At 44.9% G+C, this 26,613-nt stretch overlaps 1 protein-coding gene across 4 annotated transcripts; it reads right to left on the bottom strand.

Annotated features, from left to right (window-relative positions):
• Nucleotides 1-233: 233 nt before the first annotated feature.
• Nucleotides 234-25,383, bottom strand: LOC132881863 (zinc finger protein 43-like). 4 transcript variants are annotated; one of them, XM_060914873.1, is made up of 5 exons: nt 25,125-25,380; nt 23,079-23,517; nt 17,242-17,359; nt 15,918-16,158; nt 234-2,160 (listed from the first exon to the last, which is right to left on the bottom strand). In XM_060914873.1, the coding sequence occupies exons 2-5, from the start codon at nt 23,349-23,351 to the stop codon at nt 981-983; spliced, it is 1,812 nt and encodes a 603-aa protein (XP_060770856.1). In that variant the 5' UTR covers nt 23,352-23,517; nt 25,125-25,380; the 3' UTR covers nt 234-980. The 4 variants fall into 4 exon arrangements, with proteins under 4 accessions (XP_060770856.1, XP_060770864.1, XP_060770838.1 ...); XM_060914881.1 differs by having other exon boundaries at nt 23,079-23,514; XM_060914855.1 differs by lacking the exon at nt 23,079-23,517 and having other exon boundaries at nt 24,461-25,383.
• Nucleotides 25,384-26,613: the final 1,230 nt, after the last annotated feature.

The raw sequence follows: 26,613 nt of genomic DNA, 5'->3' as shown, positions 1-26,613 counted from the left end.
GTATCATGTTAACTAAATGTCTGCTTTGGGTGAGTAATGTCCTATGTTAATAAATAAACCAATACAAAATCATGAACATCGACCAGCAATATCCCACAAACATGAGAGCTGTTGTCCTGAACGTCAGCAGTGCTGTGATTTGGCTGCAACATAACTGTTATTTATAAAATGTGTAAAATGGTCATGTTGAACCACTTTTTTGAAATTAAAAAAAAAAATTCTTCCAGGAATGGTTCCGTAACTTCTGTTTATTGTGTCGGCAAGAGAGACAGCAGAGTCTGTATGATACAAATAACAGGAGAAGACTACGTGGCAGTTTTGACAAGGCAGGCTTTATAAGGTTGAAAACGGGTCTGTGAATTAAAAATTAAAGCTTGTTGACTGAGTAAATATCTGCATCCTTCTTAAGCCTCGGTCACAACCGGCCGTACGTGCTCCTATGGCCGGTCTACGTGCAAAAAACACAAGAAACACATGGAGAGCGCGCGTGTGACGTGCTGATTTTCGAGCCGCAGAGGTTCTTTGTCATGCCAAACAAACTCTACGGGCGCTTACGTTTTTTTTTAGGTTGCAAGACAAATTTATGGCCAACGCGCATCTTTCTCCACGAAAAAAAAACAAAAAACAAAACAAAACAACAACAAAAAAAAAGTGATTTGGGAAACGCCAAAAATTGCACGGCCAAAAAATCGTACGTCCGGTTGTGACCTAGGCTTTAATAGACTTTTTTCCATATCTTTAAAAAATTTTTTTTTATATTTGTACATGTAAAAACTTAATTTATCTAGAAGTTTTCTCTATTTTCTATTCTCTGTTTATCCTGTAATGATGCTACTGGAAATTTTATTTCCCTGAGGGAACCCTCCCAAAGGGATCAATAAAGTTTTATCTAATCTAATAACATTTATAGATGTAGGACTTCAGACATCATTTTTCCTCATGAATTATTAACCAAAGCTTTACTGCAGAACTGCCACCATTTATACATCGCCTTCCTCTCGGTCACTCATTATTTCTTCCTCCTGAGTCAAACCAGAGTCATGGTGTCGTTGCTTGTGGTTCTTCAGACTGACGTTGTGACTGAATGACTCTCCACATTGCTCACACGAGAAAGGTTTCTCTCCAGTGTGGACGCGCATGTGGGAGGTGAGGTTTGCTAGTTGGTTAAAGGAATGCTCACACACTTGGCATTTGAAAGGCTTTTCACCAGAGTGGATGAGTTTATGCCTCCTCAACTTGGTAATAGTCCTAAAGCCTTTCTTGCAGACATCACACACACATTTATGTGGACCTCGGTGGGACTTAATATGTTTATTGCGTTTGTGAATCCTGCTAAACTTCTGTGAACAATCTGGACAGCTGTATGGTTGAGATTCTTTAGGATGAGTCTGCTCATGTTCCAGTTTTGCAGACTTGGTTTTGAAGACCTTCAGACAGTATTTACAGGGATGATCATAATCCGAATGGAGCTGATTGTAGTGCGTCTTTAAGCCGACCTCAGTGAGGAACCTTTTCCCGCAGTCTGAACAGACGATTAATTTGATTTTGTGTTCACAGACATGCTCTTTATTTGCTCTAACAAACTTGCCACAATCCTGACACAGTATATTGAATGGTTTGGCTCTGTGCTCCTGTTCAACATGTGTCTGAAAACTGGCAACATCATCAAACTGAAGAGGCAGGGTTTCAAAATTGTGTGTTTGAACGTCGTCACCTGCACTGCACTGAGAACAGCAGAATACTTTTTTGTGTTGAAGGACAGAACAGGAGAGCGAGGCCTCGGTCTCACATTGTGTACACCACACCACAAGTTCACCCTCACCATCCTCCTTTAAAGCTGTGAACAGGTCTTCATCCATGGACACATCAGAGTCCGTGGCCTCTTCATCTAAACATGGCTCCCACTCATCTGAACTATCAGACTTCCTCTTTCTTTTCTTATTCTCTTCTTCTTCTGAAAGGCTTGCTTCTTCATCACTCAATAAACTTGTGGGAGGATGACTCCTCCAGTCTCTGTGGTAGCCACAACTCTGGCAGTCCTGTGTGATTGAAGACAGCTTCTCGTTGCCCTCAATGGTAGTACAGCACTCTCTCTGACAAAACCAGCAGAACTGGAAAAGCTCCAGCAAACATTGCGTGTTCACCATCACCTCAGTACTCCTGAAAAGAAACAGGGAGAAAACAATCAGTACATTTTGGAACCAAAAACAAAAAGGTCAAACTGCGCCAAGTCAACTCATGACCCATGTCCTTTGGCCTCAGATTTTCTTAATTCTGCCACTAAATGTTCCTTTACACACCAAATGAACAAATCTGAAGTTTGAGCCCTCTGTCAAATACATTTGTGAAATTTAACACGCTGTTCTGAGTTTCATATTGAATTAAATGTTACATCCACAAACCTTAACTTTTCTATGGCTCGAAACCAGTGATTCTCAACTGGTAGGTCACAGATCCTTTAATAATAATAATAATAATAATAAAGCCCTGTGATGACCTGGCAACTTGTCCAGGGTGTACCCCACCTTTCGCCCGTAGTCAGCTGGGATAGGCTCCAGCTTGCCTGCGACCCTGTAGAACAGGATAAAGCGGCTACAGATAATGAGATGAAATAATAATAAAAAAATGGCTTTAGGAGCCCCACACTAAGTCTCAGTGCACTTCCAAACTTAGGAAAAAAAACCCCTCAAATTAACAGTATTTTGTAAACAAATGTCTCAAGCAGGGATTGAAAGTTGTTTAAACTGTCTGCAATGTGGTTGTGAATTGGAATTGAATTGCAAAGTCTTGGGGCGCAAACCATAAAGGCTCCGTCTTTGTAGTTGTGGCAGCAGAGTCGTGTTCAAGCGTTAGTTTGTGAATCAAGGGTGAGGCCAGGGAAGATGAGTGACAAAGTCATTACACCTGTTGTCAATTAATGTTGTTTGTGTCTGTTGCAGTGATGAAGGAAAGAAAGAGAGCAAAGAGATGAGGTCTCTCGCAACCAGATCACCTGTCTGTGTGTGAGTACAAGTGAATGAGCTTAGTAAAGCTGAAAAGCAACAAAATTAGTAAAAATAAAGCCTGTGTTGACAATTTCCCACCTATCAGCACTTCAGTATTCCTCCCATGTCAGAGACATGCTACAGTGGAGCCGAAACCCAGGATACTGAAGGGAACCACTCCATGGAGTCCTTGGCACTCAAGGACCTCATCCATGCCCTTGCTGCCACCCAACAGAGCCAGCACCAAGCCCTGATCACCCTTCGGAAAGAGCAAGAACAAGGCTTTGAAGCCTTGCTGCTGGCCCAGCAAGAAGATCACCAGGCATTCTGGCACCTGCTTGTGTAGGCAGGATCCTCAAATGCCACCACTGCAAACCCACCCCCACATTGCGCTAATGAAGATGGGGCTGCATGATGACCCAGAAGCCTTCATCGCGCTCTTTGAGCAAGCGGCCAAAGCGTGGGGGTGGCCGGTCAAGCAACACATGGCTCATTTACTACCGCTGCTGTCTGGCGAAGCCCAGCTCACCATGCAGCAGCTTCCTGCTGGCAGTCAGCTTTATTACGTTGACTTGAAGCAAGCCATCCTGCAACATGTCAACCGTTCCCCAGAACACACCCACCAATCACCTCTCCTGGTTTCAGCCACCATGGAAACGGGGGCTGGACCCCCTGCAGTTGGCTCACCGCACCTGTGGTGTCCCCCTCCTTTCTTTCCCTTCTGTGTCTGTCTTCTCTCCCCCAGGTGAGTGATCCACAAATCGCCAGTGCAGAGGTGAAGCCTGGGCTGGTATGCTTGCACTGTGGGGAACCCAGACATCTCCAGGGTCAGTGCTCTGCACTGGAGGTGGGAGCTATGGTCTGGATCCCTGACACCAGAGACTGCCCTCAATTGGGCTGGGGCGTATCACATACTGGGGAGTATTCAAGGGGATGATACATTGGTGGATTCTGGCTGTAATCAGACCTCAGTCCACCAAAACCTTGTTCAAGGGGAGGCATTGGAGAAAGCACAAGTGGTGAAAATTGTGTGTGTACATGGGGATGTTCACAAATATCCACTCGTGTCCATCCACATTCTATTTCAGGGGAAAAAGCATAGTGTCGAAGCAGTGGTTAGCCCATGCCTCACCCACCCACTAATTCTGGAACGTGTAGTAATTTAATGGAATGTGTAGTAGTGGGCAGGTCCTGCAATAACGTCATGAGGGGATTATGGTGTAGCATTGACTGGGGAAGCCGTCTCAGCCATCCACATCAACACCACGTCTGGGTGATGCGAGGAGCAGGGAGCAGCCTGCTCCTCCTCTCTCTCTCTCTCTCTCTCTCTCTCGGGGATTCCCTCAAGGATTTCCTGTGAGAACAAGTGCAAGACAAGACTCTGCGTCATGCCTTTAACCAAGGGAGAGTAATCGATGATCAGACTCTCCAGCCAAATGCAACACCCTCCTTCCCATACTTTGCAATTATTAAAGATAGACTATACCGAGTGACGCAGGACACTCAAACCAGTGAACAAATAATCCAGTTATTAATCCCAAACAGCCGTAGCGAACTCATTCCATGCGGCTCACTTTAATCCAATGGCCGGACACTTCGGTCAGGATAAGACACTTGACCAAATAATGGCCTGCTTTTATTGGGCAGGAATTTGCGGGAATGTCCGTCGCTGGTGTGCGGCATCCCACGAATGTCAAGTGGTGAATCTAGTGGCCACTCCAAAAGCACCCTTGCGCCCTCTTCCTCTGATCGAGACCCCCTTCGAAAGAATTGGCATAGATCTCATTGGGCCATTAGATTGGTCAGCATGGGGATATTGCTTTATTTTAGCCCTAGTGAACTATGCAATGCGATATCTGGAAGCAGTCCCGCTGCGTAACATTTCCGCGTGTAATGTAGAAAAGACACTGTTTAAAATTCTCCCCCGAGTCAGGATTTCCAAAGAAGTCCGGACTGACCAAGGCACTACATTTCTGTCACGCGCACTTCGTGAGCTTTCTGAGTTATTGGGATTAAATCCATTCACACCAGCATCTATCACCCACAAACAGATGGCTTGGTAGAACGATTCAAACACTTCAAAACTTAATTTGTAAATTTGTAAGCGAAGATGGATGTAATTGGGATAAATGGCTTGAGGCCCTGTTATTCACAATATGAGAGGTCCCGCAAGCCTCCACAGGATTTTCCCCATTTGAATGATTATACAGGCATAAGCCTCACAGCATTTTGGACGTCCTCCAGGAAAACTGGGAGGAGGGACCTTCAAATAGTAAAAACAAAAAATTCAATATGTTCTTGACCTGTGCATAAAGCTCCACACACTCACTCAACCAAGGAGGATTTATGGCAGGCACGAGAATGTCAAGCCGGGCTGTACAACAAGGACACGTATTAGGGTTCACACTGGGAGATAAAGTACTCATATTATTGCCCATTTCAAGCTCAAAATTGTTCAAGTGGCAAGGGCCCTTTGAGATCATATGGTGAATCAGGGACATTGACTATGAGGTGAGGCGAACAGATAGGCACAGGGCGCTACAAATATACCACCTCAATCTGTTAGAACACTGGAACGAGGGGGGTCCCCGTGGCACTGGTGTCCATAGTTTTGGAAAGGGTGGAGCTGGGGCTAGAGGTAAAAACGAAAGTACCACTCAAGCCACTCCAGTCCCCTGTGGAGACCACCTTTCACCGGACCAACTCAGAGAGCTTGCCAGATTGCAAATAGAATTTTCCGACATGTTCTCACCCCTTGCCAGCTGCACTCATCTCATGGAACACCACACTGAGATCTCCCCAGGGGTGGTGGTGCGTAGCCGCCCATACAGTTTTCCCGAACACACACACAACCCCCCCCCCCGACACATACCAAACACCTCACATTGATGAACTGCTTGATCAATAAGGCACCGTTTGCTTTTATTCGAAACTGGATTTAACAAACAGAAAGGTAGATCCCATGACAAAACAGCCTTTTCCACACCGTTTAGCTCACACCAATTTGTCACGCTTCCTTTTGGATTTTTGGCGCTCCCGCAACGTTCCACCAGCTCATGGACAAAATGCTCCGCCCCCATGCCACGGCCTATTTAAATGACATCATTATATATAGCAATAATTGGCTGTGGCACCGAGAACACCTTAGGGCCATCCTGGAGTCACTGAGGTGTGCAGACTTCACAGCTAACCCGGAAGAGTGTGTGCGATTGGACAGGTGAAAGTACGGTATCCAGGTTCCCAGTTGGGTCATGAGCAGGTGCATCCCCAAATTGACAAGACTGCAGCGATTGTGGCCTGCCCGAGGCCCAAAACCAAAAAGGGGGTGAGGCAGCTCCTGGGGCTGGCAGGTTCATAGCTAACTATTTGGACATCACTAGCTCACTGACTGAAGAAGAAGAAACCTTTATTCATCACATACACACTTCAAGCACAGTGAAATTCATCCTCTGCATTTAACCCATCTGAAGCAGTGAACACACGTACACACTCACAGCAGTGGGCAGCCACACCAGAGTGCCCGGGGAGCAATCAGGGGTCAGGTACCTTGCTCAAGGGTACCTCAGCCCAAGGCCGCCCCACGTCAACCTAACTGCATGCCTTTGGATTGTGGGGGAAACCGGAGCACCCAGAGGAAACCCACGCAGACACGGGGAGAACATGTAAACTCCACACAGAAAGGCCCTCGCCGGCCGCTGGGTTCAAACCCGGAACCTTCTTGCTGTAAGGCGACTGTGCTAACCACTACACCACCGTGCCGCCCACTAATCTCACTAAAAAGGGAGCACCAGATCTGGTCCAGTGGACGGAGCAGTGACGACAGACCTTCACCAAGGTAATAGCTGCACTGTGTGGGGGGCCACTTTCACACTCCCATAACTTCTCTCTCCATTTTATTTTTCAGACAGGAGTGCCTGGCCATCAAGTGGGTGGTCCTCATCCTACGGTACTACCTGCTGGGGTGCCCTTTCACCCTCTTTTCAGACCATGCGCCACTCCAGTGGCTCCACCACATGAAAGATACCAAAGTGCCGATCACCCATTGATATCTAGACCTCCAGCCTTTTACATTTGAGGTGGTCCACAGGCCTCGGGTGCAGATGGTGGTGGCAGACTTTTTATCCCAATGGGGGGGGCATGTGGCAGCAGGGGCGTGCTCAAGTATCAGTTTGTGAATTGAGGGCAGGGCCAGGGAAGGTAAGTGCCAAAGTCATTACACCTGTTGTCAATTAGTGTGTGTGTGTGTCTGTTGCACTGATGACTGAGGAAAGAAAAGGAGGGCAAGGGCAAAGAGGCAAGGTCTCTCCCGACCAGAGTACTTGTGTGTGAGAGTAAGTGAATGAGTGTAGTAAAGCTGAAAAACAACAAAAATAGTAAAAAAGTCTGTGTTGACAATTTCCCGCTTGTCAGTGCTTCAGTATTCCTCCTACGTCAGAGACATACTACAGTAGCTCAGAGTTTGATGATGGTACTGTGAGCAGACTTTGGTTCGATGATCTTAAATTTATGTTGAGGCTTGTCAAGAGTTCTTTAATGCACTCTGGTGCTTGATATTTGAGACATCTGTATGTTAAGAGAAGGAGCTTGAAATCAATTCTTGCTCTTATGGGTGACCAGTGACAATGTTTTAAGATGAGAGAAATGTGATCGCTCTTCTTTGCTCTAACCACCACTCTTGTGGCAGAATTTTGCACATGCTGGAGTTTGCCAATTTCAGACGATGGTCGTCCAAATAGGAGGCTGTTGCAAAAATTGAGTTTTGGCATGATGAAAGCAGGTATGAGACTTTCACAGGTCATCCTAATCAAGGTACATTCCATCACAGATGCTGGCTTTTGCACCCTTCTCTGATAACAAACTGGATGGTCATGTTCACTTTGGCACAGACAAGTCTATGTCTGGTTTTCCCAAAAGCAAGCTGAAATGTGGACTCCTCTGACCACAGCACACGTTTCCACTGTCTTTCCATCCATCTGAGATGAGTTCAGGCCCAGAGAAATCGGTGGAATTTCTGCACAGAACTGATGAATGGCCTCCTCTTTGTGTAATAGTTTCAAATTGCATTTCTGAATGCAGCAATGGACTGTGTTAAGTGACAACGATTTTTCAAAGTACTCCTGAGCCCACGTGGCTATATTTGTCACATTACCATGATGGTTTTTCAGGCAGTGCCACTTGAGGGCTCGAAGGTCACGCACATTCAGCGATGGTTTCCGACCTCGCCCTTTACACACTGAGATACCTCCAAATTCTCTGAATCTTTTCACAAATATGTCCTGAAGATTTTGGAAGACCCAATATCTTGCACTGAGAAATGTTCTTTTTGAATTGACTAACAATTCTCTCACAAATTTTGGCACAAAGCAGTGAGCCATGCTCCATCCTTGCTTGTAAAGACTGAGTTTTTGGTGCTGCTCATTTTATATCCAATCATGTTCCCAATTAGCCTGCTTATTGTGGAATCTTCCAAAATGGTGTTACTTGAATATTCTATAAAATGTTCTCTTATTTTGCCTCTGTCCCAACTTTTTTTGAGCGTGTTTTAGGCATCAAATTCTAACTTTGTTTGCGTTTACAAAATACAATTAAGTTGGTCAGTAAAACTTTTGAAAATCTTTTCTTTGTGCTTTTGTCAGTTAAATAAAGGTTCATGTAAAGTAACAAATGACAGATCTTTCTTTCTATTGTATTTTGGGAAATATCCAAACTTTTCTGGAAATGAGTTTGTACATAGTGTCCTATTTTCATATTAATGATGTTAGTGAATGCCTTTGCACTTGATTAAACATGTGCTCTGCATTTAATAAACTGATATTTTCTCCTGTATGCCTTGCCTCAACACCAGGCATTGCCCGAATGCCTGATTTACCTGACCAAGACGTTCGGGCAGAAATATTTTAGCAAGCTGGGCCCGTTTGGGCTCACCTATGGTTGGTTTCTTTAAGCACAAAAATGATTTTCGAGGGAGTACATTACAAAAAACAAGACATATTAACCAGCATCCATGCCTCCCCTGCGATCATCATTTTGGTTCTTTCTTTCCAATTTGTAACGGCAATTCTGATTGGCTCACTTCAGGTGCATATGCGCATTTGTGTGCGTGTTCTTAAAGTGGTGCATACCGTGTTTACCATCCCCCTCTCAAGTAGCATCTGTGATCAGGGGATTCTCAGCAGTCAAAAGTGACTGGAGATCGCACACGCAGAGAGATACATTTGTGGGTAATTACAGGTATATGGATCTGTGATGCCTGCTGGAAGAGAAGAGCAGGGAGGATTGGGAATTGAGCAGCAGTCGTTTTTTTACACCCGATACCAAAACTTGTAGCGTCCTAGCAACCATCTCAAAGACGTGGATAAAAAGCCCAGAAACTCTTTATTTACCCAGGCAAAAACGATACAGGATTTATCTTGTGTCCTGATCCCCAGATTTTTAACCCACCCACATACAACTTTTTATATGCCTCCATGCTCTTCCAGGTTTTCATCTGCATGTCCGTGCAGAATGATGTCTGCAGCACCAGGTACTTTTACCCCTTTTCCGCCAAATCAGTTCCAGGGCTGGTTTGGGGCCAGTGCTGGTGCTGGTTCACAACTCGTTCAACTTGCGAGCCAGCTGAGAACCAGTTTGCTTTTCCATAGCTCGCGGTGCTAAGGGAAGCCATGTCATTACGTCGCTGTATACGTCAGTTATGTTGCTACGTTTGCATAAACCTTGGTGCGAATATCGACGCAAAAACAACACGGAAGAAGCAGCAGCAGCAACAACAACAATAATAATGGATGACTTCGCATTTGTACAGCTGCTGCTTCTTGTCGCTTAAAAATGGTGATCTTTCACGGTTTTGTTATTGTTGTTGGTCTTAACAACTCCACCCCCCGCTGACGTAAGCGGTTCTTTCCTCTGGCCCAGCAGAGAGTTGGTGCTAGCCTGGAACCGGTTTTTCTGGCCCCAGAGCCAGTTCTTTATCAGTGGAAACAGAAAACCTGGTTCCAAACTAAGCACTGGCCCCGAACCAGCCCTGGAACTGCTTTGGTGGAAAAGGGGCATCTGAGATGTCAGGGAACTCAACGGATGGAAAATTTTCCAACTCCTAATGAATGAATAACTTTATTTAAACACAATAAGTTGATCAGCAGAGCAGGTGGGGTAGTGCATTTACAAATACAAAAGACTAAAATATACACAATCTTTTGAAAAAACAAGCCCTTAATATCTGTTGGATTATCTGTTATTTATCTTCACATTAAGTTAATTAATAGTACGCATAATTATTGTATTTGTATTTAGTTATGGTTATGAGAATTTTATTCTGCTAATGTCAAATTTAGGTGGTAAATTTTTCTTTTGTAAGAAAAATCCTTCCTTGTTAGCGTGTAAGGATCTAATCCCCTCAAGTGGTTTCTATATCCACTTCTTTTGAGTGTACTTCTTGGTTTTAATAACTTGCTTGTTTGCTGAACACAAACATGGCAATAGGTTATTGTGTTAATGAAGCAGACTCCACTGTTGGATCCTTTTTGACCTGCATGCATGGTTTGGCTTCTGGCACATCAATACAGTTTTAAATACAATACCTACAATCTAAAAATTTGTTTTTATTGCATTTATTCAAATTCCCATCTGTAACACTCCACACTTGTTATTCAGACTAATTAGTAGACAAGGATTCAGTTTGCTGGGGAACATAAAGATTGGAGTCCGGAGCAACGGAAAAAAGTCATGTGGTCTGACGAGTCCAGATTGCGCCTATTCCTGAGCGATGGGCATTTCAGGGTAAGAAGGGAAGCACATGAAACGATGCACCCATCGCGCATAGTGTCCACTGTACAAGCCTCTGGAGGCAGATCTGGGGTTGCTTCAGTCAGTCAGGTTAAGGATCAGGAATGTTATAGGGCAATAAATTCAAGTCTGCTGACTACCTGAAGGACCATCAATGGATTTTTTTCTCCTCTGATGGCACAGGCATTTGCCAGGATGACAATGTCAGGATTTATTGACTCAAATTGTGAAAGAGCGGTTCAGGAATCATGAGGAAACAAAGAATCATTTTCACATATAATTTGGCCACCACAAAGTCCTGACCTTAACCCCTCTGAAAGTCTCTCGGATGTGCTGGAGAAGATTTTCAGAGTGGTTCGACTTTCCTGCCATCATGACACGATCTTGGCGAAAAATTAATGCACCTCTGGATGAAAATCCGACGTTCGTCCTTCACAAGTGAAGATGACCAAGATGTCAATTGAGTTTGTGTGTTTGCATGTGGCTAATGAGCCCTATCCTGGCACGAAATAGTCGCCCGCAGGTTTCGCACCTAATGGTTGGCTGCCGAAATGACTCCTTCTCCTTCCTTTTCTTTCTCTTCTCCACGGCCGCCCCAATCCTGTTGGACTCGGAAAAGGTTGCGCCATTCAAGATGGTGCGCCGCCAAGTTGAGCGGTTGAGCGCGAGGGTTTCCCACGCATTGACATCGATTGCAAAGTCCTTCAGAGAGGCCTTAAGTGTGTCTTTGTATCGTTTCCGTTGCCCCCCGGCTTTGCATTTGCCCACAGATAATTCTCCATAGAACAGCTGCTTGGGAATTCTGCTGTCTGTCATGCGCGTTAGGTGACCGGCCCATCTGACTTGGGCCCTGCGCATCATGGTGATGGAACTTTGCATGTTTGTACGCTGCAATACCGCTGTATCGGGGACTCTATCCTGCCATCGAATGTTAAGGATTTTCTGTTGATTTGCTTTTCATGGCGACGGTAGAGTGTCCATGTTTCACAGCCGTACAGTAAGGTTGTAAGAACGACCGCTTTGTACACCTTTAGTTTAGTGTTGATGTGAATGCCTGTTCTCTCCCAGATGGTTCTACGAAGTCTCCCGAAAGCGGCACTAGCTTTCGCAATTCTGCAGTTGACTTCGGCATCTAGGTTGGCCTTATTTGTTAATGTGCTACCCAGATAGGTGAATTCACCAGTCAATTTTAAGCACTTCCCTTTTACAGTGATGGCAGGGTCGTGATGTTGGACTCCGGGGGTGGGCTGATACATGACCTCTGTTTTCTTGATGCTGATGGTGAGCCCAAAGTTGTCACAGGCACCAGAAAACTTGTCCATCAGCAGTTGCATGTCCGGCTCTGTCAGCACATTAAGAGCGCAGTCATCAGCAAAAAGGAGGTCTCTGATCACTGTCTCCTTTACTTTGGTAACAGCTTGCAGACGCCTTGAGTTGTACAATTTCCCATCGCACCGGTATTTGATGTGTATGCCGTTGTTGGAATCTCTGAATGCATCAATTAGCATGGCCGAGAACATCATACTGAACAGGGTCGGGGCCAGGACACAGCCTTGCTTGACTCCATTGGTTACTGGGAAGTCATCCGATGAGTTTCCATCATCAAGAACATGGGCCATCATACCATCATGGAATTGGCGTACCATGGTAATGAACTTTTCGGGGCAACCAAACTTGGCCATGATCTTCCAAAGGCCATCTCTGCTTACAGTGTCAAACGCTTTGGTCAGGTCAACAAAGGTAGTGTAGAGATCTTGATATTGTTCAATGCACTTCTCCTGAAGCTGGTGTGCAGCAAAGATCATGTCGATTGTGCCGCGTCCTGCACGATAGCTGCACTGACTCTCGGGGAGAAGGTCCTCTTGCTCCAGGTGAAGCAACAGGCGGTTTAGCATGACACGGGCCAAGATCTTCCCTGCGATGGAGAGGAGGGAGATCCCACGATGGTTGTCACAGCACTGACGTTTACCTTTGTGTTTGAAAATGTGGACAATGGAGGCGTCTTTGAACTCCTGGGGAAGTTGTTCTTGTTCCCACATGATGTGGTAGAGGCTGACAAGCCTGTTCAGCAGGACGGGTCCGCCTGTCTTGTACACCTCGGCTTTCGCAACTTCCACGACCGAGGGGAGAGTGTTAAGTGCAGAGTTAATTGGCACCTGCGGTAGATGCTGAATTGCCTCGTCATTGATAGCTGAAGGACGGTTGAGCACATTGTTGAAATGTTCAGCTCAGCGCTCTAGGATTTGGTTCTTATCAGTGAGCAAAGTTGAACCGTCTGCTGAAAGGAGGGGTGATGCTCCTGAGGACTTGGGTCCGTATACTGCTTTCAATGAGTCGTAGAAACGCTTGGTGTCGTGCTGATCCGCGTACCTTTGGATTTCATCAGCCTTGGCACTGAGCCAGCAGTCTTGCATGCTTCGAAGCTTGGCTCTGATCTTATTACGGATGTCGGCAAAGGCGGCCTTCTTTGATGGGCATGAAGGGTCGCTCTGGTGGACTCTGAGGAGACGATGTTTCACATCCAGCAGTTCATTGATTTCCTTGTCGCTCTCGTCGAACCAATCTTGATGTTTTTTTGTGGTTGGCCCCAAAACCCCATACGCCGTTGAGTGAACTGTATCCCTGAAAGACGCCCACGCTGCCTCGATGTCAGCTTCTAAGGTGCCAGGAGGCTCAGGGAGCTGGTGATCGAGAGCGTTCTTAAGCTCCTGCGCTGCTGTGGTATCTTTCAGTTTGGTTACATTTACCCTCTTGACGACTCTTTGTCCCTGTGGTCTTCTTTTGGGTGGGATATGGAGATTAAGCTTTGAAACAATGAGTCTGTGGTCAGTCCAGCAGTCAGCACCGCACATGGCCCTGGTTACTCGTACATCTCATCTGTCACAAGCCCTGACGATGACATAGTCAATGAGGTGCCAGTGCTTGGAACGGGGGTGCATCCATGAGGTTTTGTTTCGGGTAGGCAAGCGGAACAAGGTGTTGGTGACAATAAGGTTGTGCGTGGCACACGTCCTCAATAGAAGGTGGCCATTGCTGTTACATTTCCCTATGCCATGTTTTCCAATCACTCGATCCCACACCTTGTAGTCAGTGCCAACACGAGCATTAAAGTCACCTAGGATGATGAGCTTCTCAGACTGTGGGACTGCAGTGATTAGAGCATCGAGTTCTTCATAGAACTTGTCTTTGGTCTCTTCAGGGTTAGTCGTAGTGGGACCGTAAGCACTGATCAGTGTGGCTTTCTTGCCTTTCTCTAGGGGGAGCTGCATTTTCATGAGCCGGTCATTGAGGCCTTGTGGAATGTTGTCGAGCTTTCTTACGATTTCGGATCTGATGGCGAAACCGACACCAGCTTCACGACGCTCTTTCTTGCTACGCCCACTCCAAAAGGTGTACCTGCCACCAGTTTCTGTGAGTTGACCCTTATCGGCTAAGCGCGTTTTGCTTAATGCAGTGATGTCGACTTTGTAGCGTGCAAGTTCTCTAGCTACAAGAGCTGTTCTTCTTTCTGGTCCTTGGGACAGAGCTGAGTCGAGTAATGTGCGTACATTCCAGGATGCTAAGGTGAGTGGAATTCTTCTCGTATTCTTTGTATGTCGACCGCTATATGGGATCCCCGCCAGGCGCGGTATTCTGGCCAGGGTAGATGAAGCAGACTATCTTTAGGGCACCTTTTCTAGCCCCATCCTCATGCTGTGGAGGCAAGCAGAGTGATCCTAAAAAGGGCTGCTCGGTCATCTCAGGAGGCTGCCGGACTCCACTGCTGCTTCTTGTCCAGTGGGGAACGACCCTATAGCCTGAGCCGCCTATGTGCAGGATTGTGACTGCAGCTTCCAGTGACTCCACACCTGCTGCTTCACCACTCCCCTATCGCCGCAGGACTTATGCGGGTGTTGATCAAGTTGACATCATGACTGGCGCGTGACTTTGTTTATAGTGAGGGAGATTTGCGAAGAGTCAGCCTCACTCTCTCGTCCAGACCCTTCGTGTCCAGTGGCAAGACATCGTCAAGACGGCTGGGGAAGAGTTAGGATGCAGGAGCTGCCGGGAGATGGAAAGTGTTGCCATACAACCGCCTTCGGAGCCCCATCCCGGATTTTCTGTTAGGGTTAACTCCCTTAGCCTTGCACTCTCACCAAGTTTCCCACAAGGCAGTGGGGCTAAATCCATAGCTGGGTGTTTGGTTTGTCGTAACCCTGACAGGGGTGGCTAGGGGGTTGCTCGTACTTGCCAAAGGTACGACCCCAGACTCTGGGGGGCGGGGGCGTCCAACTCCCCGTAGCAGGCTAAGGTCGCACGGAACTTTGTCCTGCCCCATGACGACACTGTATAATGTCAAAACAATGCCACGGTGAATGCAAGCCAAAATCAGAGATCAAGGCAGTCCAGTGAAATCTTAGTGTGCGTGACTTTTTTTGGGGGGGGCCAAACAGTGTGTATTCCACCTACATGTAAATCATAATATTACAGGACCCATGCTATGTGTAAAGAAGCTTAGGTCCTCTCTTCACCACAGCAATACTTAAATGAACTGCTAGCAATCAATATCTTTTCTGCTGAAAGTCCCCCTTCATGGCTTGGCTCATTGCCAATTAGACAATCAGAATAAGACAAAAATAAAGTATTGTTGTTGAACTGCAGCCCCTCCAGATTGGGGATTGGAGGAGGAGAGAAAAAAAAAAAAGCGATTTGGGGATATTCAAGGGTGGGCATAAAATACTGAAAATTTGAATGACTTCATTTTGAACTACTTGATGTGTAGTTTGTTTATACTAAACTGTCATATGTTCAAATCTCCTTCAAGGTAAAAATATTTTACAACTATATTGTTTTAGACCCTTGCGGCTTTCAGGCAATACCTCAGAATACATTTCTTGCAGAATGGCTTTTAACTGGGCAATCGTATTAACTTCATAATTTGAATAAAGTTAATATTCAAATTTGGACACAAACCTTGTTTTTCAAACAATGCAAGTGCTAATAAGAAGTCATGGGGTACTCAAAGGTGGATGCAGATGTGGCTCTGTTTATAACAAATGATATAAAGAATAACTCCTTTCAGTACAGGCCTTCAATAAAAGGGTAGATCATCTGAGAGAGAAATATCCTCAGTCAGTCATCTGTGTGAAAAGAAAATGCTAATGCACTCACGAAAACTGTGACAATTCTATTGTAACTGTGATGGACTCGACAGGATCATCGGTGGGAGCCAGTGGTTCAGGGACCTCTGTGGAAAGATCTCCCACGTCTTCCTCCTCTACATCAATCTGAGATCTTTTTGCTGGCCTCGGAGCCTTGAATGGTGGGGATGCCAGCGGACAACTTGTGGTCCAAGGTGCGTCTGTGGTAGTCGTGCCAACCTCCACACTTACAGAACCTGAAACTTGTGTACCTAAAGAAAAACACAGCCATTCTTTAGACATTGCATTTTGTTTCCATGACCATTTTAAATACTAGCATATAAATATTACGACACTATCCATGTCTAGTGGTGAAATGAGTCATTCCACTGGTATAATAGTAAAACCAACGAGCCGCTCACTGGTGATAGACTGGTCATTACAGAGTAACGACAGACTAGAATGTCTGATCATTAACATGTCAATGTGTCATAATTTAAGCCCATGTTTACATTAGACCGTATCAGCAGAATATCAGATTAACGTTTTTAAAACGATTAGTGTGCACACAGCAACACCAATACACGATTTGTGTGCACATAGCAACGCCAATACATGGATACGCTCGGCTCCGCAGGCATCCTGCGCTCCAAATCACTCCGCCCTGAACAGCGAGTGCCCTCTGGAGGGTGCGCACTCCGGCCCTGCGCAGCTCACACAGCGCGCGAGTGAAGTGCACAAGCCACGATTCGGGACTGAGCCGCTGTGTGTGTGATCCCAGCGCACATCACTTACTACTTGCAAGTGGAAGGATGGCAAGCCTAAAGACAAATCATAACTACACAATGGGCAGTATTTGCATCAGTATTTGCAGTATTTTCATACTTTTATACTCTTTAATGAAAGGTGATACAAGGCAGAAGTCCGCGCCGTTTTTCAGCAGTCGCGTCACATGACCAACGCCAGCGAATCAGGAAGGTGGATGTCACAGTGACGTTGTCCAATGAGATGCCAGCTAGAGCTCAGCACAGCGTATCCGCGTATTCTCAATGTTTACACAGCACCGGAGCTGACACGATCTGGATTGAATACGTGGACGCTGGCGGATTCCCGTTTCCCGGCGTTTCCAGGCGGTTTAATGTAAACGGACAGTGCATCCGCGAAGAAAACGAGACAGATACGGTCTAATGTAAACGTAGCCTAACAGGACAGAACTGGGGTGAAGAAATTTGGCAAGATGGTTACTTTTGTTCACAAAAAACACCACCAGTTTGATGGAGTCACAACTAAACATAGGAAGCTTTTAATACGCTTTTAGAAGCATATAAACAAATTAAATTACCGACAACACAAACCTTTGCTTCGAACATGAGGGCTTAGTGTATGCAAGGAGAGCTGTGTACCCTGAGATGATCGGCTGGGTGGGTCTGTTTGGCAACCAGCATGGTTACCCAACAAGGTCTGTAATGTACTCTGGAAGAAAGATGAACAAAAAGCAAAAAGCAGATGCATAAATAACACCAACTTTGATGTAAAATAACCCAAACAACGTACCTTCAAGATCAGTTGAGGCTTTCACATAAAACTTCTGAAAACTTTTACACAGATTCTTGCCACAAAAATTAAAGTGTTTTTTTCTACCAAAGTGACATGAAAAGACTGTAAAATGTACTGCACACCAAATGTGGTTGCTCGCAAGTAGTTTTTACAGGTCATAGCAAACCTATGGAGAAACCCCAAATATTAGGTCTGTATCTCGAACAGTTTGGAAACTTAAATTAAATTGTATGCACTTCACTGAACAAGCCCGTCAGTCCCACTTTTGACATTCATAGCTATTTTGATATGGTGTGTACAGCATACTTTTCATAATCATGAAGTTTTCAAACTTCATGACTATGTGATGAGGGCTACATTCAAAAATGTAATCAGTTCAAACGTATCTTCTGTACTTTTCCTCCTGCAAGGCTCTGAAAATGGCTAAAATTTCAAAACATAACAAAAGGACACTCCTTTAAGAGCATCTCATTCAAACACTATGCTTGATAAAGCACTCAGAGTTTTCTTTCCTGTCATTTGTGACACATTAGACCATGTGCAAGCAGTAACTTTATTTATTATTGTTGTCCAAGTGTCAGGAACTTGATGGTGTTGACAGTCTTGAGAGCTTCGCCACCTATGGTCAGTGGCGGGGTCATGCTCTGCACAGGCCTTCCTGAGGCCATCCTTAAAAAAAAATCAGTTTCCTGTCCACCGGGTGAGCAAAAAAATTTTCAGTAGGGAGGGAGGGATTTTTAAAAAAAAAATTTTTTTATGGATGGATAAGAAATCGCAATGCTGTGTTTGCTTTTTCTTTCAGTACTTTATTACAAAAGCAGACACATTTAATAAAATGACAGTTTAATCAACTGAAACTTGTACAAAAACTTTAAGTTAGCATTTTAAATGCTGACTGCAACATTTGCAAAACTTTTACAAAGGTACTTAAAATGTCCAACACACGGACTTTTTGTAGTTCTAAATCGACCGTTAGGCCTAGTTCGGATGAAATTACACTATTAAAATGATCACTGAATGATTTGTTTTTCTGAATCTTTACTATTTTGTTGTTCGCTAGAATACCATTTTGCGATTTCACACTTAAGCAAATGTTTGAAAACTCCGGATCTCCTTCCTTCATGGTGGCTGCCATTTTTTTGTGCCGCACGGCACATGCGCAGACCTGATTCGACAGGGCTTTTCACAAGCACCGGCTGCCGGCCATAAAGCCGACTACACAATTAAGTCCAGCCGGCTACTTTAATGACTATTATTTTTGTAGCCCACAGGCTCCAAGTATTAATTTTCGATTTTAATAAAATTAAATGTTTATCTAACGGACTGACAATAATGTCAAACTGAACCGCACTCATTTAAGTTGTGATTCGCGCTGTTTGTACCGATAATAACCACAAATTCCCCGCCAACTTCATTGATCAAGGGAGAGTAACTCATCCGTGGCCCTGACATGCAGTGTGTGCGCACGCACTCGGTGGAGGCAGTAGTGTGTCGGGGCCGTCAGAGGCGACATCGGAGGGAACAGAAGCAGAGATAACGCTTATTTTGTCTCCGGTAAACCAGTCTTCTCTCGTTCAATTACGTGCTGGCATCAAAAGACACCGTTGGTTGTAAATGAAACCAAACTGAATCGTTGGAGTGTATTTTCATACACAAATGGAGAAATGTTTGCTGAGTGTTTGTGTAGCCACCACTGCAGACCGTTGTTGTTGTTAATTCATAGCATGCTCAGTTGCGTGAATGTGTCATGCACCGAAAATAAGAGATTTACAAGCCAGGAACACCTCATGATGCAATACGCAAGAAAAGAAAGATGATTTACTGCCATTTTACTTTGTATTTGAATAAAGTGAATAAATAAATGGTCTGTGGAAAATACCTTTAATCCTGGGAACTGCGTGCACAGGAGTTTATTATTAGTGATGCAGTGCTATGCATTGCAAACTATTGACTCCCATATAGGGAGCAAAGCACAGCAAACTCTTGTTCTTCCATTTTTCATCTTCTGTACAAATTTTGATTTCGAATAACCCAATAACCGTACATCACACACAGACAATACATCAAAACGTGCGGCTCGATCAGACTCGCTATGCTATTACTTTGTTCAGCATTCTATGATTTTTTTCGCGACATGGTCGCGAAAAAAAAAAAAAAAATCACACAATTTCCCATTCATTTTCTATGGAATTAATTGAAAAAAATCACACATTTTCAATGTTTTTCAAACATCCGCTGCTCTGGCATGCTTTCACTTAGAGACATGATTCAAACTTTAAAACTGAGACAAACTTCTCCTGTGTGGATCTGCCATTCAACTTTTTTTGCTAGGTTCTATACTTTTTGATCAGTCACAGATCAAACACCATGAGCAAATCTGGAGAAATTCAGACTTTATAATGGGTGTCTATGGCGTTACACTTCAGTGGAGCTCGTTAAGTTAGAGTGTAGAGAGCTTGAAAAAGTAGCTCAAACTTTCTCATTTAAACTGTGTTTTCAGCCACAATTTTCACTCTACACACACAATTTTCTCAAAAGTTGTAGTCACACTTGTCTTGATTCACACAATGTGTCTACCTGAGCGATAGGATTTACAGTTTTTGAATGAGAAGCCTGAAAGTAAGGAGAGGACAGGCGCGCTGCCCCATAGACTCCCATTATAAACGTGGCTGCGCTCTGAAATCAGAAATGTTACTTGTTTTTAACTCGCTCTAGTGTCCTCATTTTTTACACTAGGGACAAAAAATTACATCAATGTGTTTATGGGAGCCTTGTAGCGCTCAATGTGCAAGAATTTTGTGAATAGCTCCTTTCGTTTCCGTGTAAATCCCCGTTGTTCGAGGAGAGGGAACTCTGAGAAAAAGCGCTCTTTGCTTGTCATATTGTGTCACTTTCCTGCACCTGAGCACCGTTACCAAGGTGACGAGCTCCACTCAGGGTGCATAGAGGGGCGGGGCTGCTCTCTCTCTCACACACACACAGGCTCAGAGCATCGGAGCCTCATAGCCTGCGATACGCGCCCTGCAGCACTCTCACCATTTCCCACAGGGGAATTGTCATCTCTAGTTTTGTGTTTACCCCCTGGCTGGCTACTTATTTGTCATAGCTGGCTAGTATGAGCCTTAGTGGAAAGCCCTGGGAATGTGTAAATGTCAAGTTCGATTTTAGATTTACGAACCCGAAAAAAAATGTCGAAAAACCGGCATTAAAAAAAAAAAAAATTTCACCCGCACAAACGGCACTCACCCAGCCGGTGGACCGGAAACAGAACATTTTTTAATAATGGCCTGAAGTCCATGACTTTCCTTGGTCTTGTTGACATTCAGTAAGAGGTTGTGTTTTTTGCACCACGCTGCCAGCGGTCTTGTCGCTTTTGGTGATGAGACACACTACTGTAGTGTCCTCAGCAAACTTGATGATGTGGTTGCTGCCGAGACCGGCTGTACTGTCACGGGTCAGAAAGGCGAAGAGCAAAGGGTTCAGAACACATCCCTGGGGTGAACCTGTGCTCACTGAGATGGAGCCTGATGTGTGAACACTGGTTGCGCCACCATCTTGGGGCGGTGAAAATATGAAAATGATGGTTAACTGCCTACATGGTCAATTTTGAGGAAACGTGTAAATTGAGCACGTCAAAAATTATTCTGACATTCTGATAACAGTAATAAATACACTTACTGCTTACACCTGGTCTAATACATCATAAATGACAGGAAAGAAAACTCTAGTAAGCCTTATTTAGCATCATGTTTAAGTGAGACACACTCAAAGGGGAGCCGTTTTGTAACGTTTTGAAGCTTCGGCCATTTTCAGAACCTTGTAGGACGAAAAGTGCATAAAACATACACCTGATCTGACTGCATTTCTTTTTAGTTCTACACAAAAAGTGAGCTTGAGTCACACAGAGCTGTACATGCCACATCAAAGCTATGAAATGTGAGAAATGGGACCGACAGGCTCGTTCAGCAAAGTGTATGAAATTAATTAAAATTTTAAAAGGCTGTAGTTTCAAAACCTTTAGAGATACAGACCTAAGATTTGGGATTTGTACACAAGTTTGGTATAGGTATAGATGTCAGGAGAATCTGTAATGGTGGCCTGGGAAATTTCTCAAAATGGGCACGTTAATATGGAATAGTGAAGTAAAAGAAATACCACAGAACTGTTTTGCTATGGTCTTCACGCTGCTCATTTTTATGCAGACATCCAGATACTTGTGTACATATGAAACAAAAATTCCAGAAACTAGTACATACATATTATTTACACAACTTGTATGCCCCATCACATCCCTAATATCATTTAAACTGCCTCGCTTCGCCAAGTTAACCTGAACAGCTAACCACGTGAAGATGTGAAAATTAAAGGTCTCATTGCATCGTTTTTTCATTCATTTTGCAGTGGTCTCTAGTATGAATGAATGCCGTGAGCCGGTATTGGTGAAAAAAATGCTGTGGTGCTCCTGTTTCAGGCTGTTCTAGTTTGGTGGAGGAGTGGGTGGGGAGAGAACGACAGGATTTCAGCTCTTACTCATTAATATTCATGACATGTAAATGTGTTACCTCTGACTGGCTAACAGCACTGTGACGCTGCCTCCAGTGGGTGCTCTTGGTTTTCTCTGTTTAGACGAGAACAATGTCCTTGCACTATTAGCGGAGCTCGAAGCGGAGCACCATAACTTATGCCCCTTTTCCACCAAAGCAGTTCCAGTGCTGGTTCGGGGCCAGTGCTTAGTTTGGAACCGGGTTTTCTGTTTCCACTGACAAAGAACTGGCTCTGGGGCCAGAAAAACCGGTTCCAGGCTAGCACCAACTCTCTGCTGGGCCAGAGGAAAGAACCGCTTATGTCAGCAGGGGGGCGGAGTTGTTAAGACCAACAACAATAGCAAGCTGCTTCTTCTTCTTCTCAGTGTTGTTGTTGCTACGATGTCCACGCCAAGGTTTATACAAACGCAGCGACGTAACTGACGTATACAGCGACGTAACTGACGTGGCTCCGCTTAGCACCCCGAGCTATGGAAAAGCAAACTGGTTCTCAGCTGGCTCACAAGTTGAACGAGTTGAGAACCAGCACCAGCACTGGCCCCGAACCAGCCCTGGAACTGATTTGGTGGAAAAGGGGTATCAAAAAAAATGGTAAACCCATCGAGTCGATTTTTTTGTGGTTTGTCCGTGTACCACCGGTCATACGCACCGGCTCGTGGCCAGCGTTAGTAATTACCAGTCATGCGCACCGCCTAGTGGCCAGTGTTAGTAATTACCAGTCATACGCACCGCCTAGTGGCCAGTGCTAGCCAGTAAAGAAATAAAACAAAGAGACTGGCTATGATATAAGAAAATTCTACAACCCAGAAACAGATGGGAGCTCCGCTTTTAGGCAGTGCCTAAATCTATATATTAAACTATGCTATGCTACATAAGATATGGTTGCCATCATTAGAATTCGTGGTTTAACGCTTATCTTCGGATAAAAGACTGTAGATTAAACAAGTTACGTCTCTGGGTAGAAGCTAGCGAGCTAGTGTGGTCATAGATAGCCTATGAGTGTAACAGCCTAGCTTGTGACCATGTCATGCATGCTAACGTGGAGAATATGAACATGCTATTTTGTAACAAAAAGTTCATGTTTTACTCACAGCTTGTGAGCCGGTGGTCGATCGTCTTGACGGTACAGATCCAGGTGTTAAAAACAACCTTGAAGAAAAACCACTTCTGAAGGCACCAAAGTTTATAAAGTCACTGTGGTTGAAATGATCAGAACACAGGACTAACGCTGCATTATACTTCGCTGGTGGTGTTCCAAAGATAAATTCCAACCATTTCTTCTTCAGCTCTTTTTTCTTGGGCAAGACATGCAATGTTGATGTGTTACTGCCACAAATAACACAGGCACGAACTTGTTCAGCCATGTGTTCAGCTTGCTGTTAGGTCCTCTTCGTTAGCTACTGACGAGATGGGCTCTGCTATCTCTCCTTGCGCTTCAATCCGAACTTTCTTCTAATTTTCGAACTTACGTATGTTCGTAGGGCTTGTTCTGATTCGCTCGTTCTTCCGTCTGTTTTCTTTCACAGGCTACTACAGGGAATGGGGGTAGAAGAACATTTTCACATGCAACTCGGACTGAACTATGGTATTTCAAAAAAAGCCAGGATTAAAGGACCCATGGCATGGTGGTTTGTTGATGCTTTAAACGGGCTCGTGGAGGTTTCCGGATGTTATATCCGCAGCCTTTCTCGAAATGAACCCTCGGCACGTAGATATAGCCTCCTAGGAGAAAGCTCCATTTCAGCCCTTTTCCCAGTGCGTCGTTTTGCTAATGAGAAGCATGGAGGCGGGGAAGGGTAGAGGGTGGGAGGCGGGGAAGGGTAGAGGGTGGGGGCGGGCCATGGGGGGAGGGGCTTGACCAAGCTGCAGGCATGCTACCTGTGTGTGAACAGTAGCAATGGCAGGTCAAGCAACAGTCCAAGCTTTCGCTTTTGACCCAGAGTCCGACTTCACAAGTCTAAATAAGGGAGTGGGAAAATGTGTGTACAACACTAGTAGTATAGTATAGTAGTATAGTGTTTGCGTGCACACACATACTCGCTGCTATCAGCGCCTGTAGCCACGCTGCTAAGACAAAACCCCGTTCTCCCTCGGACTCCTTTCGTAAACTCAACGTGACACAGAGAACAGAGAGTGAGAGTGTTCGGAGTGGTAGTTTACGAACGTATAATACCCTAGGCTTGAACACGCACTCCATAACCAAAGAGGATAGAAGCAGCAACTACAGCAACATATCGCTTATCCAACAGAAGACATGCATTGCAGAGCAATAGTCAAACATAAGCTCATAAGTTACAGTCAATTTCCAGACTAAACTCAGTTTAACAGAGCATGCTGCATGCTTTTTGGTTTTGTAGCGCAGAGTACCTGGCTAACTGCAGGAAGCGGTTAGCTGCACAGCTAATGTAGCCATTGCAAGGCTAACGCACCGATTTTAAAACACGGCAAAACGACTTAACAGTTATACACTTACTTGTTCGGTGTTTGTGGCTGATGCGGCAGGGATGCTTGGTACGGACCCAGGCTTCAGTGACAGCTGATGTGCAAAACCTGCCCTGTACTGTCCCAAGTTGTGGAAACATTCATCAGGAAAATGCTTCCGACAAACATACACCGTATTAGGTAGACTCGACGGTGTATTATTGGAGTAAATAAAATTAAGCCACTGCGTCTTCAGGGGCTCTCCCGTCGGCAGTAAAAACAGACTCCTTTCTGTGTTGTCACATCCATGTACAGCGCAATTTCCATGCTTCGCTCGCTTAGGCGGTGCCATGTTGTTGTGTCCTCTATGGTCTCCTCACTACAAAATTGAAGTGACGTGTCTATGGTGGCAACTTTTGAGCTGGGCGGGCAATCCATACAGTGGGTGGGAATCCAGAGGGGGAGCGTGGGGATCATCTCCCTTGCTGACGTAGTAAAGGAAAGAGCCTATCAACGCGCCATTTTGACGCGCCATTCTCAAATGTTGACAAAGGGTGGGCATAGTTTGGTTTACACATTATAACATTTCTAGCCACTGGGGTGACTTAAGAAGGTCAGAGGAACTCATTTTAACGTTAAAAAACCTCAGAAAGTGAAAATTTCATGCCATGGGACCTTTAACAGATGTGCATAAATTGAAAACCTTTGTCTCTGACCTTTAATCGGTTTGCGTGGCCTGAGTCAAAACAGTCTCACAAACAACCGAATTTCCCCTAAAGGCGAGAGTTTCTACAGTCTGACCTGTTCCCAGGTTGTGTAGCCGCTGTTTCGGAACACAGAAGAAATATTTTCGCTAATTATCGGGTTTATTGTTCTAGCAGCTATAAGCGTTGCCCGCCGCCATTTTTTTTTCAACAATGTTTTGTACAGCCCGTTGTCAAGCACAGCGAGCCAATCAAGATACAGGATTTTACGTCAGGACGATTTTACGTCTTTGGACCCCGCCCACAAAATAGCTGCTCTGGACAGACGAGTGAAGCCGTCTGGCCGCCATATTACCACACCCATCGCGTGTATTTAAACGTTGAAATCTGGAGAGCTCATCTGGCCGCCATCTTACCACTCTCATCCTGTGTATTCGGCTTGTGTGTTAAACCGTCGTATCTGATCGAACATGCACCAAGAAAAGTATCTCCTGACTCTTTTCCTCCTTTCATTATCTCCTCTTATTTTCTTCACTTTACCCCCATTCCTTACATATCTTTACAGCGCTTCCCTTCATTGTTAGTGTTTTTTCCCTTTTCCACAGTCTCTGCTCATTTTTGAACGACTCTTTTACTACGATAACTCTTTTTAAGGAGATTATTTCAGTTTTTCTCTTATATTTTGTATATTTCTCTTTCTTGCTTTCATTCATTCACACAGACAACAGTATTTTTTGGTCACATAATTCACTGTGGGGTGGCACCGTGTAGTGGTTTGCGCTGTCGCCTCACAGCAAGAAGGTCCAGGTTCGAGCCCTGTGGCCGGCGAGGGCCTTTCTGTGCGGAGTTTGCATGCTGTCCGCGTGGGTTTCCTCCAGGTGCTCCCCCACAGTCCAAAGACATGCAGGTTAGGTTAACTGGTGCCTCTAAATCAACAGTAGGTGTGAATGGTTGTCTGTGTCCAGGGGTGTAGCACCAAATTCTGGGCCCTATGCACAAGCAGTGGTTTTATATATATTTTAACCTTTTGGTGCAAAATGGTGCATAGTGCAAGGATGACTTAATAAATATAAATATACAGTGTGCACAGAATGACGGTGTTGATGTTACTGATATTTGAGTCTGGTTTTACAGTAGCTGTTCATCACAGAGACAGCCTGAGGGAAAAAACTGTTCTTGTGTCTGGTTGTTTTTGCATACAGTGTTCTGTAGCGTCTCCCAGAGGGGAGAAGTTTAAACAATTTGTGACCAGGGTGTGATGGGTCTACAGGGAGTTACCTGCCCATTTCCTGACAGGTACAGGTCTTGGATGGAGGGCAGGCTGACACCAATAATTTTCTCTGCAGACCTTATTGTCCGTTGCAGTCTGTTCTTGTCCTGCTTGGTGACTGATCCAAACCAAACAGTGATGGAAGAGCAGAGAACAGACTGAATGATGGCAGAGTAGAATTGTGTCAGCAGCTCCTTAGACAGGTTGAACTCCCTGAGCTGGCGCAGAAAG

Source organism: Neoarius graeffei, chromosome 1 (genome assembly GCF_027579695.1).
Source record: "Neoarius graeffei isolate fNeoGra1 chromosome 1, fNeoGra1.pri, whole genome shotgun sequence".
NCBI lineage: Eukaryota > Metazoa > Chordata > Actinopteri > Siluriformes > Ariidae > Neoarius > Neoarius graeffei.
Note: the sequence above shows the minus strand (reverse complement) of the source record. Positions and strands in the feature narration are given on the sequence as shown.

What these genes read in the sequence shown, in the direction of transcription:
- LOC132881863 (XM_060914855.1), bottom strand. Translation starts at nt 24,760, where the DNA reads ATGGCACCGCCTAAGCGAGCGAAGCATGGAAATTGCGCTGTACATGGA. An exon ending in CAGCCACAAACACCGAACAA is followed by an intron (nt 17,360 to 24,460) that starts GTAAGTGTATAA and finishes TCTTTCTTCCAG; the next exon opens with AGTACATTACAGACCTTGTT. An exon ending in ATAGAATTGTCACAGTTTTC is followed by an intron (nt 2,161 to 15,917) that starts GTGAGTGCATTA and finishes GTTTCTTTTCAG; the next exon opens with GAGTACTGAGGTGATGGTGA.